Genomic DNA, 17,376 nt, shown 5'->3' with positions numbered 1-17,376 from the left:
AGATGGATCCAGATCTCTATAGAGAAACATGGCCTGGTCAGATGGATCCAGATCTCTATAGAGAAACATGGCCTGGTCAGATGGATCCAGATCTCTGTGTAGAAACGTGGCCTGGTCAGATGGATCCAGATCTCTGTGGAGAAACATGGCCTGGTCAGATGGATCCAGATCTCTATAGAGAAACATGGCCTGGTCAGATGGATCCAGATCTCTGTGGAGAAACATGGCCTGGTCAGATGGATCCAGATCTCTGTGGAGAAACATGGTCTAGTCAGATGGATCCAGATCTCTGTGTAGAAACGTGGCCTGGTCAGATGGATCCAGATCTCTGTGAAGAAACATGGTCTAGTCAGATGGATCCAGATCTCTGTGTAGAAACGTGGCCTGGTCAGATGGATCCAGATCTCTGTGGAGAAACATGGCCTGGTCAGATGGATCCAGATCTCTATAGAGAAACATGGCCTGGTCAGATGGATCCAGATCTCTGTGGAGAAACATGGCCTGGTCAGATGGATGCAGATCTCTATAGAGAAACATGGCCTGGTCAGATGGATCCAGATCTCTGTGTAGAAACGTGGCCTGGTCAGATGGATCCAGATCTCTGTGGAGAAACATGGTCTAGTCATGGCTCAGACAGATAATTCAGATCTCTAAAGAAACATGTGCTGGTCAGATTGATCCAGAGCTCTGTGGAGAAACATGGTCTAGTGAGATGATCTAGATATTTGAAGAAACATGTCCTGTGAGATTGTTATAGATCTTTGTGGAGAAACATGGTCTAGTCAGATGGATCTACAGTGGGGATCAAACGTTTGGGCACCCCAGGTAAAAATTTGTATTAATGGGCATAAAGAAGCCAAGGAAAGATGGAAAAATCTCCAAAAGGCATCAAATTACAGATTAGACATTCTTATAATATTTCCATCATTTACACTTTCAAAATAACAGAAAACAAAAAAAATGGCGTCTGCAAAAGTTTGGTCACCCTGCAGAATTTATAGCACTGTCCCCTTTGCAAAGCTGAGACCTGCCAGTGTCATGAATTGTTCTCAATCATCATCTGGGAAGACCAGGTGATGTCAATCTCAAAGGTTTTAAATGCCCAGACTCTTCTGACCTTGCCCCAACAATCAGCACCATGGGTTCTTTTAAGCAGTTGTCTAGAAATCTGAAACTGAAAATAGTTGACACTCACAAAGCTGGAGAAGGCTATAAGAAGATAGCAAAACGTTTTCAGATGTCAATATCCTCTGTTTGGAATGTAATTAAGAAATGGCAGTCATCAGGAACAGTGGAAGTTAAAGCAAGACCTGGAAGACCAAGAAAAATATCAGACAGAACAGCTCGCAGGATTGTGAGAAAAACAATTCAAAACCCATGTTTGACTGCACAATCCCTCCAGAAAGATTTGGCAGACACTGGAGTTGTGGTACACCATTACACTATAAAGAAATACTTGTACAAATATGGTCTTCATGGAAGAGTCATCAGAAGAAAACCTCTACTACGTCCTCCCCACAAAAATCAGCGATTGAACTTTGCAAATGAACATATAGACAAGCCTGACGCATTTTGGAAACAAGTTCTGTGGACCGATGAGGTTAAAATTGAACTTTTTGGCTGGAATGAGCAAAGGTACATTTGGAGAAGAAGGGGAACAAAATTTTATGAAAACAAACTCTGTCCAACTGTTAAAGGACAACTGCAGTGGTACACATTTATATATGCCCATGCCCGGGCCTCAAAAATAAAATAAGCTCATACATATCTTCCTACGAGCCCCCGTTGGTCCGGCACAGGCCTCAGGCACAGGTCCGGCAGTGCTGACGTCATTCCACTTCCTGGGGACGAGGACGCCGCAGAACCGTCGGCGTATCACCGGCCGTAGCGATGCCCCGGCCGATGATAGGCTGAGCCCACTGTCATGTAAGGAGCTCTGGCTGGCTTCTTACATGACAGTGGGCTCAGCCTATCACCGACCGGGGCGGGACATTGCTACGGCCGGTGATACGCCGACGGCTCTGCGGCGTCCCCTGTGTACCACTGCAGTTGTCCTCTAAGTCCTCACGCTTAGAAGGAAAAATTGATTCAATAAAATTTCAGCAAATTTTGGATGCTAACTTGATGCCATCTGTGAAAAAGCTGAAGTTAAAGAGAGGATGGCTTCTACAAATGGATAATGATCCTAAACACACCTCAAAATCCACGGGGGATTACATCAAGAGGCGTAAACTGAAGGTTTTGCCATGGCCTTCACAATTTCCTGACCTCAACATAATTGAAAATCTATGGATAGACCTTAAAAGAGCAGTGTGTGACAGACAGACCAGAAATCTCAAAGAACTGGAAGACTTTTGTAAGGAAGAATGGGCAAAGATACCTCAAACAAGAATTGAAAGACTCTTGGCTGGCTACAAAAAGAGTTTACAAGCTGTGATACTTGCCAAAGGGGGCAGTACAAGATATTAACTCTGCAGGGTGCCCAAACTTTGGCAGATGCCATTTTTTTGTTTTCTGTTATTTTGAAAGTGTAAATGATGGAAATAAAATCTAACTTTTGTTGACATATTATAAGAATGTCTAATCTGTAATTTGATGCCTTTTTGTAGAATTTTCCATCTTTCCTTGGCTTCTTTATGCACATTAATAAATGTTTTTACCTGGGGTGCCCAAACTTTTGATCCTCACTGTAGATCACTGTGGAAAACATGGCTCGGTTAGATGGATCAGAAAATTATAGAGCAACTAATAATGTGCTCAAAGGTGTGCCTAAAACTTAGCTTTTAATAGTGCCTTTAAAAGTTACCATTACTTTGCCTGTGTAACCAACACCATTAAAATATTAATACAAGATGGTCATCACCATTAGCAACAACAAGCACAAGGTAAAGCTCTGCTGGGCCCTGCCAGCCCACTTGTGCCAAGAGAAATACACAAAAGTATAAACTGCCGACACGTTTCTACCACCTGTTCAATAATGGTGTCATCAGGGAGGTACAAAATTCGTATTTTAACAATTCAAAAATGACCACAAAATATTGATATAGATAAGGAATAAACGGCTAATTGGCTGAAAACATGGCATTGGTTCCTGTTGGGAAAAGAACACATGAATTTCACTCTAGGAATGTAGGTCTGCTGTGAAGGGAAAGGCTGTCCCTAAAAGTCCTATAAAAAAGGAATATTCACAGCCCAGTATCCTATGGAGAAATGTTCTGTCCCTTTTTATAGCCAGTCTATTGCCACATAAATCATATACAGCCGCCGTTTCCATGATTAGTTGTATCAAGTCGCGGGCTCAGCATAACCTGCTATTTCGCAGGGAGCCGGGGATTACCAGCTCGACTCGCTTGGTGCAGCGAGATGCCGGCGTCTGACTTCGGTTTGATGGATCCAGATCTCTGTTCCACAATGCTGATGGGGGGGTCAGAATTCGGCACAAGCAGCATGAACAGTTTAAACAGGTGAAGGAGGAGTAGTCCTGTGAGGAATGTTATCCTGGTGCACTCTGGATCCTCTGAAACTTATGGAAGGACAATTGGAAAGTAGAGGCGACCAAGTTCATTCCTTCATGGCAGAAGGTGACTGTCAGGAGGACAATGCACCAATGGTCATATAGCCATGGATTCCTTCCAGAAACATAACCACTTATGGGCCTTCACAGTCCCAGATCCTAGATATCTCTGGGGTAGAACATCTGTTTAGAGCTTATTGGCACTGCCATCTAATGTGTGGCAAATGCAAAGATGCCAGTGGACAAATATACCTCCAGGACTATTTCATCACCTAGTGGAGCCTGTGCTTTCACAAACTGCTGTGGCTCCATATGTCCAATCTGCTACTAGACTACGTCTACAATAAAATGGCCGTTCTGGGTATATGGTCTGTATATAAAGCTGAACCCTGACCTGTTCTGAAGTTATACAGTGATACACTCAGATTGCTGCACAACTACGATTTACCAAAGAAGAGATGTGAGTGACAACCCCAGTATGAGCTGTAACACCAGCCATTGTCACACAGCTTTCCTGGGAAAGGGACTACAGAATACTTGGATTCTACTGAAAAGAATGTCAGCAGCAATAAACTATAATAATCGTCTGACCTTCAGCTGCCACTGGATGTTATACAATGAACAGCCTGCTTGACTTTTATGTAACATTTCACAAAGCCGCTCTCACACGTAAGAACACAGTTGTATTATGCAGCAAGGAAAGCTCGAAAAACAAGAAAAAATCAGCATTAAAGCTATGTTAACTGTTACAGTACAGGAGTACTGTAGTGGTATATAATTCGGATAGGGGAAAAGTTATAGATTGCTGGGGCCCCCCACGATCTCCTGTACGGGGCAGGAAGCGCCATGCCGTCCACAGCAGGAAGCCGCGGCAGACATGCCCCCTCCATGTATCTCTATGGCAGTGGTTCTCAACCTTTTTCGCTACTGTACCCCTAAAGGGTGAAAGGATATTCGCGGGTACCCCTCCCCATTATCCCCCCCCCCCTGCATGTTAATCCACTTTCGCCATTATCCCCCCCCATCTTAATCCCCTTGTGCCATTATCCCCCCCCCTCCAATCCCCCTGGGCCAATGTATGAGATACAAACAATAACACCCTCCCATACTGAGGTGTAAAAAGAGAATGAGGGAATAAAAGAAAAGAGGACAGCGCCTCGTGTGATACCGTAAATCAAGTGAACCCAAGTGGATCCCCCAACAGGGTGTGCTCTCACCTGGAGACCCTCTTGAGGGTTAAGCGTGGGTTAACAGATACTTGTTTGTGTATATGCCTTTCTTACATCCGATTGTTTTTTTCCCAGTCATGCCCCCTCCCATCATCTTTCAAATTCCATTGGCTGTATAGGTTTCTCAGGCCTGCAAATTTATTTAAACGTCTCCCGGGAACCTCTGATTCTCCTTTATCATTCAATATTATTGAACGCTGAGTTCTTCTAATTCTCCTTCGTTCAGCTAATTATGTTTTAATAATACCTGTTATGTTGTCCGGCCGATGCGCTCCAAGCCTCCTTTTGGGATATGTTCCCAGTGCTTCAGACGCCATTCCATATACATTGTATACAAAAGCTAACTCATCAATCATGACACAGTGTTCATATATGTATCTGTTTTATTCCCACAAAATATGTCTTGTATATTTATGTTTTTTAATGTGTCTCCACAATGGTAAAGTCTAGTGACATTTCAGTGGTTTCCGATCCAGATCCGGGTCAGATACACGCCCTCTGACCTGGAATATCTTCTTTGGTGCCCATTTGCTGTCTATTTAATGTCCATTTTTATTTTTCCTATATACATCTGCAATTTGAAGAAGGGATATGCTGTTTCCCGAAACGCGTCATTGCCTGCATGCTTTTTAAAATAGTTTTATTATTACATTTAAATAAACTATTTTAATGTAACCTACGTCTTCCCTGAACCATCTTTGGACCGAGCAGTGCCGGATGCAAGGGCCTTCTTTTTCTCCTTCCTCATCCATACTGAGGTGTAACACTTAGTTTAACATTCTTACCAGGCCTGTGTCTATCCCGTTTGGCAGGAGTCGGAGGGCCGCACTGACAGGTGATGTCCTCCTGCGCTGTGCCGGCACCTTCCCACAACGTCAGGGATGTCACATGGCAGGCCCGGCAGCCACTGCAGCTCACGTAAAGTGGCTGCGGCTCCAGCTCCAGCCATGGTACAATATAGTGAGCTGCTGCGGCGTCCAATTCCCACTCTGGCCAATGCATGGCTCTTATTTGTCAGCGAATTGCTGTACCCCCACATAACACTTGGCGTACACCTGATTGAGAACCCCTGCTATATGGGATACATGGAGGGGGTGTGTTGGAGGCCGCATCATGCGGGGACGGAACGCCCCCTTCATGCGGACTGCTGTGGCCTCCTACAGGAGATCGTGGAGGGTCCCAGTGGTCGGACTTCCCGCGATCTATAACTTTATCCCCTACCCTTCGGATAGGGGACAAGTTCTATTCCACTACAGTATTCCTTTAACTCAAACATGGAGCCTGAAAATAGTAGGAAGGAGACACTGCCCCACTGTCTTAGCATTTCCAACATATTATCCTCACCATAACTGAGATATCCAGAAACAACTGATTACACTTGTTGGGTTTGAAATATAAAGATTTTTCCCACCAATATCTAAAGGCTGTTTTTAAAGGGGTACTCCACTGGCCACTGGAAAACATTTTTTATTTTATTTTTTTAAATCAACTGGTGCCAGAAAGTTGAACAAATTTGTAAATCACTTCTATTTAAAAATCTTAGTCCTTCCAGGACTTATCAGCTGCTGTATGTTTCCAGAGGAAGTTCTTTTATTTTTGAATTTCCTTTCTGTCTGACCACAGTGCTCTCTGCTGACACATCTGTCCATTTTGGGAACTGTCCAGAGTAGGAGCAAATCCCCATAGCAAACCTCTCCTGCTCCAGACAGTTCCTAAAATGGCCAGAGGTGTCAGCTGAGAGCACTGTGGTCAGACAGAAAGGAAATTCAAAAAGAGAACTTCCTGTGAAACATACATCAGCTGATAAGTACTGGATGGATTAAGATTTTTAAATAGAAGTAATTTACAAATCTGTTTTAACTTTCTGGCATCAGTTGCTTAAAAAAAATAAATGTTTTCCAGGGGAGTACCCCCTTAAAGGGGTATTTCCGCTTTGGAACAAACTGATCTGAACACTGGAGCCGGCGCCGGGAGCTTGTGACATTATAGCCCTGCCTGCTCATGACATCACGCCCCACCCCCTCAATGCAAATCTATGGGAGACTTACATTGAGGGAGCGGGGCGTAACGTCTTGAGGGGGCTCCCGGCGGCGGCTCCAGCGTTCGGAATAGTTTGTTCCAAACGCTGAGCAGCGGAAATACCCCTTTAAAAGAGTATTCCGACCATGATGTTTCTGTGGAATACTTAAAAATCCTCTGAATGGTTGAGGGTCTCGCCTCTGGGACCCCCTTCAGATCAAATGGTGGTGCCCAAGAAGCAGAGGAGAGAGCAGACTGAGGATACGTGGTGCTCACTCCAAGAGAGACCTTCATTTTCTTAAAGTATGGGTGGGGGAGGGGGTCTCGGAGTTAGGACCCTTGTCTGTCATACATGTACAAATATGTGCAGTTACAATACAGTAAGTTCTGCAACATCTGGAGGCACCATGGTTGAGAAACACTGGACTATACAAACCCATATCAATTCATGGAGACAGTGGCACAAATCTGTGTGACTTGATTAAATGGGTTGTCTTCTTTCCTTATGTCCTGTAATATATGAAAAAAATGGATAGCCCTTATAGAGAGCAGGTCCGGTCCGAGCTACATCATAGAGTCACTGCAATGCGTCCACTTTGGCAAACTCAATACAAGGATGTTTTTTTGTGGTGGTCTCCCTAGGGCAGTTTACTCTGAACTGTGGCTCTTTCGCTGTTGCAAAACTACAGATCCCGTTACGCATGATGGTAGTTGTAGTTTTGAAACATCTGGAGAGCCACAGGTTGGGAACACTGTCCTAGTGTTATCATTTAATCTCCGATAGTCATGTGATGAGTATTTTCGGTACACTGTGTGCTGTAGACAGTACGTGTGCTAGGAGGCTTGTAGAGAATTTAGAGACTATACCCAAAGAGCAAAGGTTCTATGATAAGCCGGTCCTTATATTACTGCAGTCATCACGTTCAGTGCATGTCACAGTGACATGGCTGGGCTGTATCTGATAAAATCTCCAGTATCAGTACTATTCTGCTTTAAATGGGCACTTTCATTAAAACTAGTTTTTGCTATTGCTCTCCTTATGGTAAATAAATAATCTTTCTAATGTACTTTGTTTTAAAAAAAATGAAGTTTTCTATGTTTTATTTGTATTTAAAAAAGCTGCCACTAGGTGTCTCCCTACTTGTCCAGAGCACATCCCCCCCCCCCCCCATCTCTTGCACAGACTTTGGACTCCTGCTGGCCTGGCAGAAGTCCGAAATCAGGAAATGCAGTCAGGAGTGCTGAAGGGGGGGGGGGGGGGGTGCAGCCTTAGCCAATCATAGTTCATCTCACACATTGAACTGCTCTGGGCTATGTGTAACAGAGTGAGGAAGTTCTCCCCTGTATGGCTTCAGATGATGTCACGCCTGCTGGGGAACGCCCTTTCCCAGTCTTTGAATCTGACTGAGGAGAAAATACAGAGCAATAGCAAGGTAGAAAACAAAAAAATAATAAAAAATAAAAGCAGGGGGTGGTGAACTGTGACGATTATAAAATTTAACAAGATCATGAGAGGTAAAAATTGTATTTTGAGACCATAACTAGTCATTGATTCCAAAGTCTCCCAAAATGTCAACCTAAAATACGAAAAAATTAAGATTAAAGAAAAATGATAAGATAACAAATACATATAAAGTCAGTTCTTACATAAAATGTATGTAAATCTGTAAATCACTTTATACATAGAGGGCAGGTGCTTCTTCAGGGTCCTGTACAGTGTACTGGAGATACATAATGGAGCCGCTCTCACCCGGAGTCCACAGGAGCAGTTTGTCCTGGCACAGGTAAAGAGCAGTACAGTACCGCACTAAACTATGTGGAGGCGCTACTAGACAGCAAATCAGTACATACAATTTAATAATACAGGGATTTTACCATTGTGCTCCACTCCCTCTTTGGCCGGCGGAGACAAACTTTTTTTTGCATAAAAGTCTAGATAGAGGAAAGGTTTGCCGGCCAGGGATTTGCGATCATTGTCGTGGTCGCCCAACAATGATAAATCACAGTTTACCAATTGATAATTTGGTATCCACATTTTCCATTCACTTACAGGGGTTATCCGGCCAAAGAGCAGCACCCGCATTCTATGCCGGGCTGCGTCTCCAGTCTCGAAAAGCTTTTTGTTTCCGGGACTGGAGACGTGACTTAACGCCCCTCGTGACGTCACGCCATGCCCCCTCCGTTCATGTCTACGGAAGGGGGCGTGACGGCCGTCACGCTCCCTCCCATAGACATGAATGGAGGGGGTGTGGTGCTATGTTACTTCTCCAGTCCCGGAAATAAAGAGCTTTCCGAGACCGGAGACGTAGCCCGGCATAGAATGCAGGTGATGTACGGAGATCGCGGGGGGTCCCAGCAGCGGGATCCCCGCGATAAGACATCTTATCCCCTATCCTTTGTATCTCTTTATAGTGGAATGGTGTACCACAACTCCAATGTCTGCCTGATCTTTCTGGAGGGATTGTGCAGTCAAACATGGGTTTTGAATTGTTTTTCTCACAATCCTGCGAGCTGTTCTGTCTGATATTTTTCTTGGTCTTCCAGATCTTGCTTTAACTTCCACTGTTCCTGATGACTGCCATTTCTTAATTACATTCCGAACAGAGGATATTGACATCTGAAAACATTTTGCTATCTTCTTATAGCCTTCTCCAGCTTTGTGAGCCTCAACTATTTTCAGTTTCAGATTTCTAGACAACTGCTTAGAATAACCCATGGTGCTGATTGTTGGGGCAAGGTCAGATGAGCCTGGGCATTTAAAACCTTTGAGATTGACATCACCTGGTCTTCCCAGATGATGATTGAGAACAATCCATGACACTGGCAGGTCTCAGCTTTGCAAAAGGGGACAGTGCATGCTATAAATTCTGCAGGGTGCCCAAACTTTTGCAGACGCCTTTTTTTTTGTTTTCTGTTATTTTGAAAGTATAAATGATGGAAATAAAATCTAACTTTTGTTGACATATTATAAGAATGTCCAATCTGTAATTTGAGGCCTTTTGGAGATTTTTCCATCTTTCCTTGGCTTCTTTATGCACATTAATACAAATTTTTACCTGGGGTGCCCAAACTTTTGATCCCCACTGTATTCTGTCCGTGGTCACCTGGTAATTGATTTTTATTCATGAGATTTGTGTATTGAGCCATACCGTCATTGCTCTGAGTATATTGAGGCAATTTCGCAGTATACAGAGATTTTTTACACCAGTTATGTTTATTTTTGTGGGTGCTACAAATGATCCTTTCCTTTATTAGGTGCAATGCCATTTCTGTGACGTTGATCTGTCTGTTCTGTGATTGTTATTTGATAATTAGTATAAAAATTATAAGTTTATTGGCTGAATAAAAAAAACATGCGCATAATTCTTGGAGGACGTGATCTCCTTCAGCAGGCGGGTTTATGGCTGTATAATTGTATTTTTCCTTAATTATACCGTCATGTTTATAAAGCTCCTGTGGTATCAGTGCAGTCTTAGCAGTTTATTTAGCTTCTATATCTCATCCAGACACGGTAATCACTTGACCTTTATATCTCTTATAATTGATAATCTGGACTGTGGACATGATAAAGTGGGATCTGGGGCCGTACCGCATTATGTAATTCAGTCTTCATATCTTTTATTGTTTGCCCGGACCAGTCATTATGGTCCAATGTGATAAACATATTATTGGAGGGTTAAAGGAGTTGTCCCACCTCGCTACTTACAGGTTTTTTTGGCTACTCTGGTCTGTTTGCAGTGGCCAGAGGTGGTTATTAAAAAAGCCAAAAGTAGCCAAAGTGGGGAAGATACTCAATTTGCGTAACTCCCATTGACTTTAATGGGAGTTATGCAAACAGCATTCTGCAGTCTGATAGGACAGGAGTGAGCACAGAGAAGTGCTAGTCCCGCCCTCACTTCCTGGACTTTGTCCCAGCCTGTGCTACAGCTGGGACAAAGATGATTTTGTAGCCGGAAAGGATCATGTTCTAGATGGTATGGGGACCCCTAGTGGTCTGTTTTCTATATTCTATATTTTTTTCTGATTCCTATAAAAAATAAAAAAAAGAGATTTTTTTTATGAAGTATATTAGAAACGTTAATGTTTTGCCAAAATGTACAACATGTAAAAAGTTTTTTATTCTGCCAGTGCCCATTTAAAGGGGTATAACGGGATCTAACATTTTATCCCCTATCCAAAGGATAGGGGATAAGATGTCTGATCGCGGGGGTCCTGCCGTTGGGACCCCCTGCAATCTCCCTGCAGCATTGTATGCAGTTTCGGACACTTCTGGTTTCGGACGCCCCCTCCATTCATGTCTATGGGAGGGGGTGTAACGGCCGTTACACCCCCTCCCATAGACATGAATGGAGGGGGCGTGGTGTGACGTCACGAGGGGGGGCGTGGCATGATGTCACGTCTCCAGTCCTGGAAACCGGTGGTTTCCAAAACTGGAGATGCAGCCCCCATACAATGTGGCTGCTGCAGGGAGATGAGCGGGACCCCCGCGATCAGACATCTTATCCCCTATCCTTTGAGATCCCGGAATGTTAGATCCCGGAATACCCCTTTAATTCTGGTCGTCGTCATGTTTGCTTATTGTGATTTTGTATATATATTTTTTGATGTCGTACCAGGGAATATCCCTAAAAGAGCTGGACTCCTTGTCATTCGATATGATCCTGATGAGTCCTCCGTGCCAGCCATTTACAAGGTAAGAATAAAGATTTCATCTGTAATAACATTCTAATTCTGAACTGATTCTATAGTGTTTACACACAAAATTATTACTATCATTTTATTTTTTGTCCTCATATGCCTATAAGTCAGTGTTTTCCAAACAGTGTTCCTCAAGCTGTTGCAAAACTACAATTCCCAGCATGCCCAGACAGCCTACAGCTATCCGAGCATGCTGGGAGTTGAAGTTTTGCAACAGCTGGAGTCGCCCTGTTTGGGAAACACCGACTTACGCAGTGGTTCTTCTTTGGCTCCCAGCAGTGACAATGCTTTTTTCAGTCCCCTAGTGTTAAAGGGGTACTCTGAAGAAAAAAAAAAGTTTTCAAATCCACTGGTGAGAAAATGTTACACAGATGTGTAACTAACGTCTATATTTAAAAATCCTAATCCTTCCAAGCACTTATCAGCTGCTGTATGCTCCAGGGGGTAGTTGTGTTGTTCTTTCCAGTCTGACTAAAGTGCTCTCTGCTGACACCTCTGTCCATGTCATGAACTGTCCAGAGCAGGAGAGGTTTGCTATGGGGATTTGCTTCTGCTCTGGACAGTTCCTGACATGGACAGAGGTGTCAGCAGAGAGCACTGTGGTCGGACTGGAAAGAACTATACAAGTTTCTGTGGAGCATACAGCAGCTGTTAAGTACTGGAAGGATTAAGATTTTTATATAGAATTAATTTTCAAATTTGTATAACTTTTCAGTTGATTTGCAAAAAATGTTTCTTTCTCTAGAGTACTTCTTTAACCCCATATGGCAGTGGTGTCCAAACTGCGGCCCTCCAGATGTTGCAAAACTACAACTCCCAGCATGCCCGGACAGCCGTTGGCTGTCCGGGCATGCTGGAAGTTGTAGTTTTGCAACAGCTGGAGGGCCGAAGTTTGGACACCACTGCCAAAGCGATTGCAAATTGTGTAGAGAGACTGCCATTCCATTTATACAGGGGACATGCTGGGAGTTGTAGTTTTGCAACAGCTTGAGACACACTGGAAAACACTGCTATGAGATTTTGATTTTACTGGATTATGTTTTATTGCTTTTGCACAGTATTTTTTTAAATTATTATTTATTTTGGGGTCACCGTGTTCTAAGACCTGTAACTTTTATTGCAGGAAAAGCAGTAATTTTTTTTTGGGGGGGGGGGGGGGGGTGGGGTGGGGGGGTCAACTATGACTTTCTAATTGCATACAGCACATCCCATTTTTGTCAACGAATAGTTGTTTTTGTGATGTTTAATTACATTTTTATTTATTTATTTTTTCATATTTAGGGAGTTCAAGTAAATCCGGATTCATACTCTGAATTTTGACGCTCTTCATGTCAGTATTAGAGTCTATTCACATACACCTGATCCTTAATGTAAAGAGAAGTTTAAAGATTACCTCTCATGATCTTGTTACATTTTATAATCCTCCCAGTTCACTGCCCCCTTCATGATAAACCACCCCCTGCCTTTATTTTTATTATTTTTTAGTTTTCTACCTTGATATTGCTCTGTATTTTCTGCTCAGTCTCAGTCAGATTCACAGACTGGGAAGGGGCGTTCCCCAGTAGGCGTGACATCATCTGAAGCCATACAGGGGAGAACTTCCTCCCTCACTCTGCTGCACACAGCCCAGAGCAGTTCAGTGTGAGATGAGCTATGATTGGCTAAGGCTGCACACACACCCCTCAGCACTCCAGACTGCATTTCCTGATTTTGGACTTCTGCCAGGCCGGCAGGAGTCCAAAGTCTGTTCAAGAGATGGGGAAAATGTGCTTTAGACAAGTAGGGAGACACCTAGTGGCAGCTTTTCATAAACACAAATAAAACTTAATTTTTTTTTTAACAAAGTACATTAGAAAGATTTTTTATTTGCCAAAAGGAATGCAATTGCAGAAATTTTTAGCAAGTTTTAATGACAGTGTTATTATAGATATGCAAATGAGGATCCTTGGTGCATTGCGGGTGTTACCTACGCTATGCCCGGCCACCTGGATCTGTAACAATGCCTGGATTGTTTCTACGCATTGTAGGAGTTACCTAAGCACAAAGGACGTTACCTAGGAACCCACTCCTTATGATTAATAAAAAATCTTTCTAATGTACTTTGTTAAAAAAATATATGAAGTTTTCTATGTTTTATTTGTGTTTAAAAAAGCTGCCACTAGGTGTCTCCCTACTTGTCCAGAGCACATTTCCCCTCATCTCTTGCACAGACTTTGGACTCCTGCTGGCCTGGCAGAAGTCCAAAATCAGGAAATGCTGAGGGGTGTGTGTGCAGCCTTATCCAATCATAGCTCCTCTCACACTGAACTGCTCTGGGCTATGTATAGCAGAGTGAGGGAGGAAGTTCTCCCCTGTATGGCTTCAGATGATGTCACGCCTGCTGGGGAACGCCCCCTCCCAGTCTGTGAATCTGACTGAGCGGAAAATACAGAGCACTATCAAGGAAGAAAACTAACAAATAATAAAAATAAAGGCAGGGGGTGGTTTATCATGATGGGGGCAGGGAACTGGGGGGGATTATAACATTTAACAAGATCATGAGAGGTACTCTTTAATATTTATATTCTTCTTCAGTGATGTAGCACAAGTAAGGCTGCATTCACACCACGTTTTTGCAATACAGTTCTTGTATTAGGTTTTTGATGAAAAACGGATTCCTCAAAACTGTACCTGACTGTATCAAAACATGTGTACAAATTTTAACCCCTGTGATGTCCGATTGTATGCGTTTTTTCACTCCAATATGAATAAAGTTTCACTTGTTTAATTGAAATTCCAAGGGAAAAAAATGCAAATTTAAAAACCATATGGTGCAAACCGGATGGAACCGTACGCACATACGGTTCTCAAAGTTCCCATTGACTCACGTGTTTTAAAAAAAAAAAGTATACCATTTCAATACGGTTTTTCACCTGGATCAAAAAACGTGGTTGGCTACGGTTTTTGGTACGGGAAAAAAACGGACAAACCGTACAAGACGCAAAACGGATGCAACCGGATGCCTTGTTTGGCATACTGTTTTCAATGGAGAGTCAATGCATACGGTTTTCGATACGGTTCCGTACGGTTTTCAAATTGAAAGCATATACAGGAACTGTATTGCAAAAACGTGGTGTGAATGTAGCCTAAGCACGGAAATCTTGTGCCTGAGCAACCTCTCCTACATGGCAGCCCTGGATTGTCACTGCACATTGGTGGCGTCGTTACCAGGCACTGAATTAATTTCCTAGGCCCCAAGTGCACCTTAGGTAACACCCCCAGTGCACCAAGGATGCTCATTTGCATATCTATATTAAAAAAAATGTATAAAAAAAAAAAAATAAAGCACATTGGGGGAGGGGGGGGCATTACCTAGGCACTGGATATATTACCTTGGCCCCATGTGCACAGCTAGGTAACGTCCCCAGTGCACCAAAGATGCTTGTTTGAATATCTATGATAACAAAAATGTATTAACAAAAATAAAGCTGAATGGATAATAATGACAAAAGTGCTATTGTGTCTAGTACCTCAAGCGCTAGAGCATCTTTTCTTACAACTCTGCATTGTGTCTTACTTTATTATTCCACATGGGCATGTATTGATAAATTAGTAATGGCCCTTTACCAATGGGGTCTGGCATTGCGGGGACACATCCCATTGATAAGTAGAATGGTCGTGCTCATGTCAATTTACATTTCCCGGAGGAGTAATAGAGGAATGGCACAATACAGGATTGTTATTTTATGAGGAATAAGAGTATTTTCTTAAGCCTTTGTGTCACTGTGTATTCCGTCTCCTTCCAGGATCGGCTTGCAAGGTGATGTGTCGGACCCGAGGGCAAAGAGTTTCTTGTATGTTTTGGAAATCCTTCCAAGGTGCAGCGTCTGCTCTTTTATAGTTATGAAACTTCATTGTATTCTTGGATTAAATATCATTAATCTGTTACCTGCTTTATACCAGGGTTGTGCCAGGGCATTATAGGTTTGTAGATTTACAGAATGGGAACTTGAAACACAAAAAAACATAATTATTGAAAGAAGTAAAATTAAGTATCAAATAAAAAAAGAAACCTTTTAATAAACTATCCCTTTTTATGTCATTAGATGTTTGCTAAAGTAGGTTTAAATAAATAAATATAATAAATATTACAGCTGCACGATTTGGGGAAAATGTGCGATTGCGATTATGGAGGTAGATATTGCGATTTCAATATGCGATTGTGATATAATAAACAAATGGCGAAATCTCCCAATTTCATGTCCAATCTCCCCTATTTCATTTATATCTCCCAATTTCAACCCCCCCCCCCATTTTATGTCAACCCCCCATGTATCACCCCCACCCACCAGGCTCATCTCCCCTCAATGTTGCATCTATCCCCCTGTGTCACATCCCCACCCCATGTCGTCTCTTCCCTCCCTATGTCACATCTCCTCCTTTCCACATTTTTCCCCCTTGTCACATCAGGACCTTCCTGCTCAGCCAATCACTGGCATGATGCATGTCATCGCTGCGGCCACTGATTGGCTGAGCAGGATAGGTCCTGGAATCAGCTGATTACCAGCTGACCACATGGAGGAGAACAGGATTTGCTAGGATCAGGACCTAGCCACATGGCTAGGTTCAGGTTTTCATGCTTCCCCTATGCCCCTATTATTACTCAGGACAATGTTTCCCAACCAGGGTGCCTCCAGCTGTTACAGAACTACAACTTCCAGCATGTCCAGACAGCCGAAGAAAAAATCGTGATTCGATTGCGATATCGTGCAGCTCTGAGATAGAGATATATATATATATATATACAGTGGGGATCAAAAGTTTGGGCACCTCTGGTAAAAATTTGTATTAATGTGCATAAAGAAGCCAAGGAAAATGTGAAAAAACTCCAAAAAGGCATCAAATTACAGATTAGACATTCTTATAATATGTAAACAAAAGTTAGATTTTATTTCCATCATTTACACTTTCAAAATAACAGAAAACAAAAAAATGGCGTCTGCAAAAGTTTGGGCACCCTGCAGAATTTATAGCATGCACTGCCCCTTTGCAAAGCTGAGACCTGCCAGTGTCATGGATAGTTCTCAATCATCATCTGGGAAGACCAGGTGATGTCAGTCTCAAAGGTTTTAAATAGCCAGACTCATCTGACCTTGCCCCAACAATCAGCACCATGGGTTCTTCTAAGCAGTTGTCTAGAAATCTGAAACTGAAAATAGTTGACGCTCACAAACTATTCCTCTGTTCGGAATATAATTAAGAAATGGCAGGCATCAGGAACTGTGGAAGTTAAAGCAAGATCTGGCAGACCAAGAAAAACATCAGACAGAACAGCTCGCAGGATTGTGCGAAAAACAATTCAAAACCCACATTTGACTGCACAATCCCTCCAGAAAGATCTGGCAGACACTGGAGTTGTGGTACACCATTACACTATAAAGAGATACTTGTACAAATATGGTCTTCATGGAAGAGTCGTCAGAAGAAAACCTCTTCTACACCCTCACCACAAAAATCAGCGATTGAACTTTGCAAATGAACATATAGACAAGCCTGTGGACCGATGAGGTTAAAATTGAACTTTTTGGCCGGAATGAGCAAAGGTACGTTTGGAGTAGAAGGGGAACAGACTTTAATGAAAAGAACCTCTGTCCAACTGTTAAGTATGGGGGGGGGGTGGATCAATCATACTTTGGGGTTGTATTGCAGCCAGTGGCACAGGGAACATCTCACGAGGAGAAGGAAAAATGGATTCAATAAAATTTCAGCAAATTTTGGAGGCTAACTTGATGCCATCTGTGAAAAAGCTGAAGTTAAAGAGAGGACGGCTTCTACAAATGGATAATGATCCTAAACACACCTCGAAAACCACGGGGATTACATCAAGAGACATAAACTGAAGATTTTGCCATGGCCTTCACAATCTCCTGACCTCAA

General features: G+C 42.8%; 1 protein-coding gene across 3 annotated transcripts in view; it reads left to right on the top strand.

The window, feature by feature from the left end:
- The window catches only part of TRDMT1 (tRNA aspartic acid methyltransferase 1), a 49,795-nt gene that overhangs the window by 15,089 nt on the left and 17,330 nt on the right, over positions 1 to 17,376 (top strand). For 2 of the 3 annotated variants that reach the window (XM_056519175.1, XM_056519176.1), the window contains exons 3-4: positions 11,379 to 11,455; positions 15,246 to 15,317. In XM_056519175.1, coding sequence (XP_056375150.1) covers positions 11,379 to 11,455; positions 15,246 to 15,317 — 149 coding nt within the window. The remainder of the gene's footprint in view (positions 1 to 11,378; positions 11,456 to 15,245; positions 15,318 to 17,376) is intronic. The other variant, XM_056519177.1, reaches the window with a different exon arrangement.

This window comes from Hyla sarda, chromosome 5 (genome assembly GCF_029499605.1).
Source record: "Hyla sarda isolate aHylSar1 chromosome 5, aHylSar1.hap1, whole genome shotgun sequence".
NCBI lineage: Eukaryota > Metazoa > Chordata > Amphibia > Anura > Hylidae > Hyla > Hyla sarda.
This window is presented reverse-complemented; position numbering and strand designations above follow the sequence as displayed.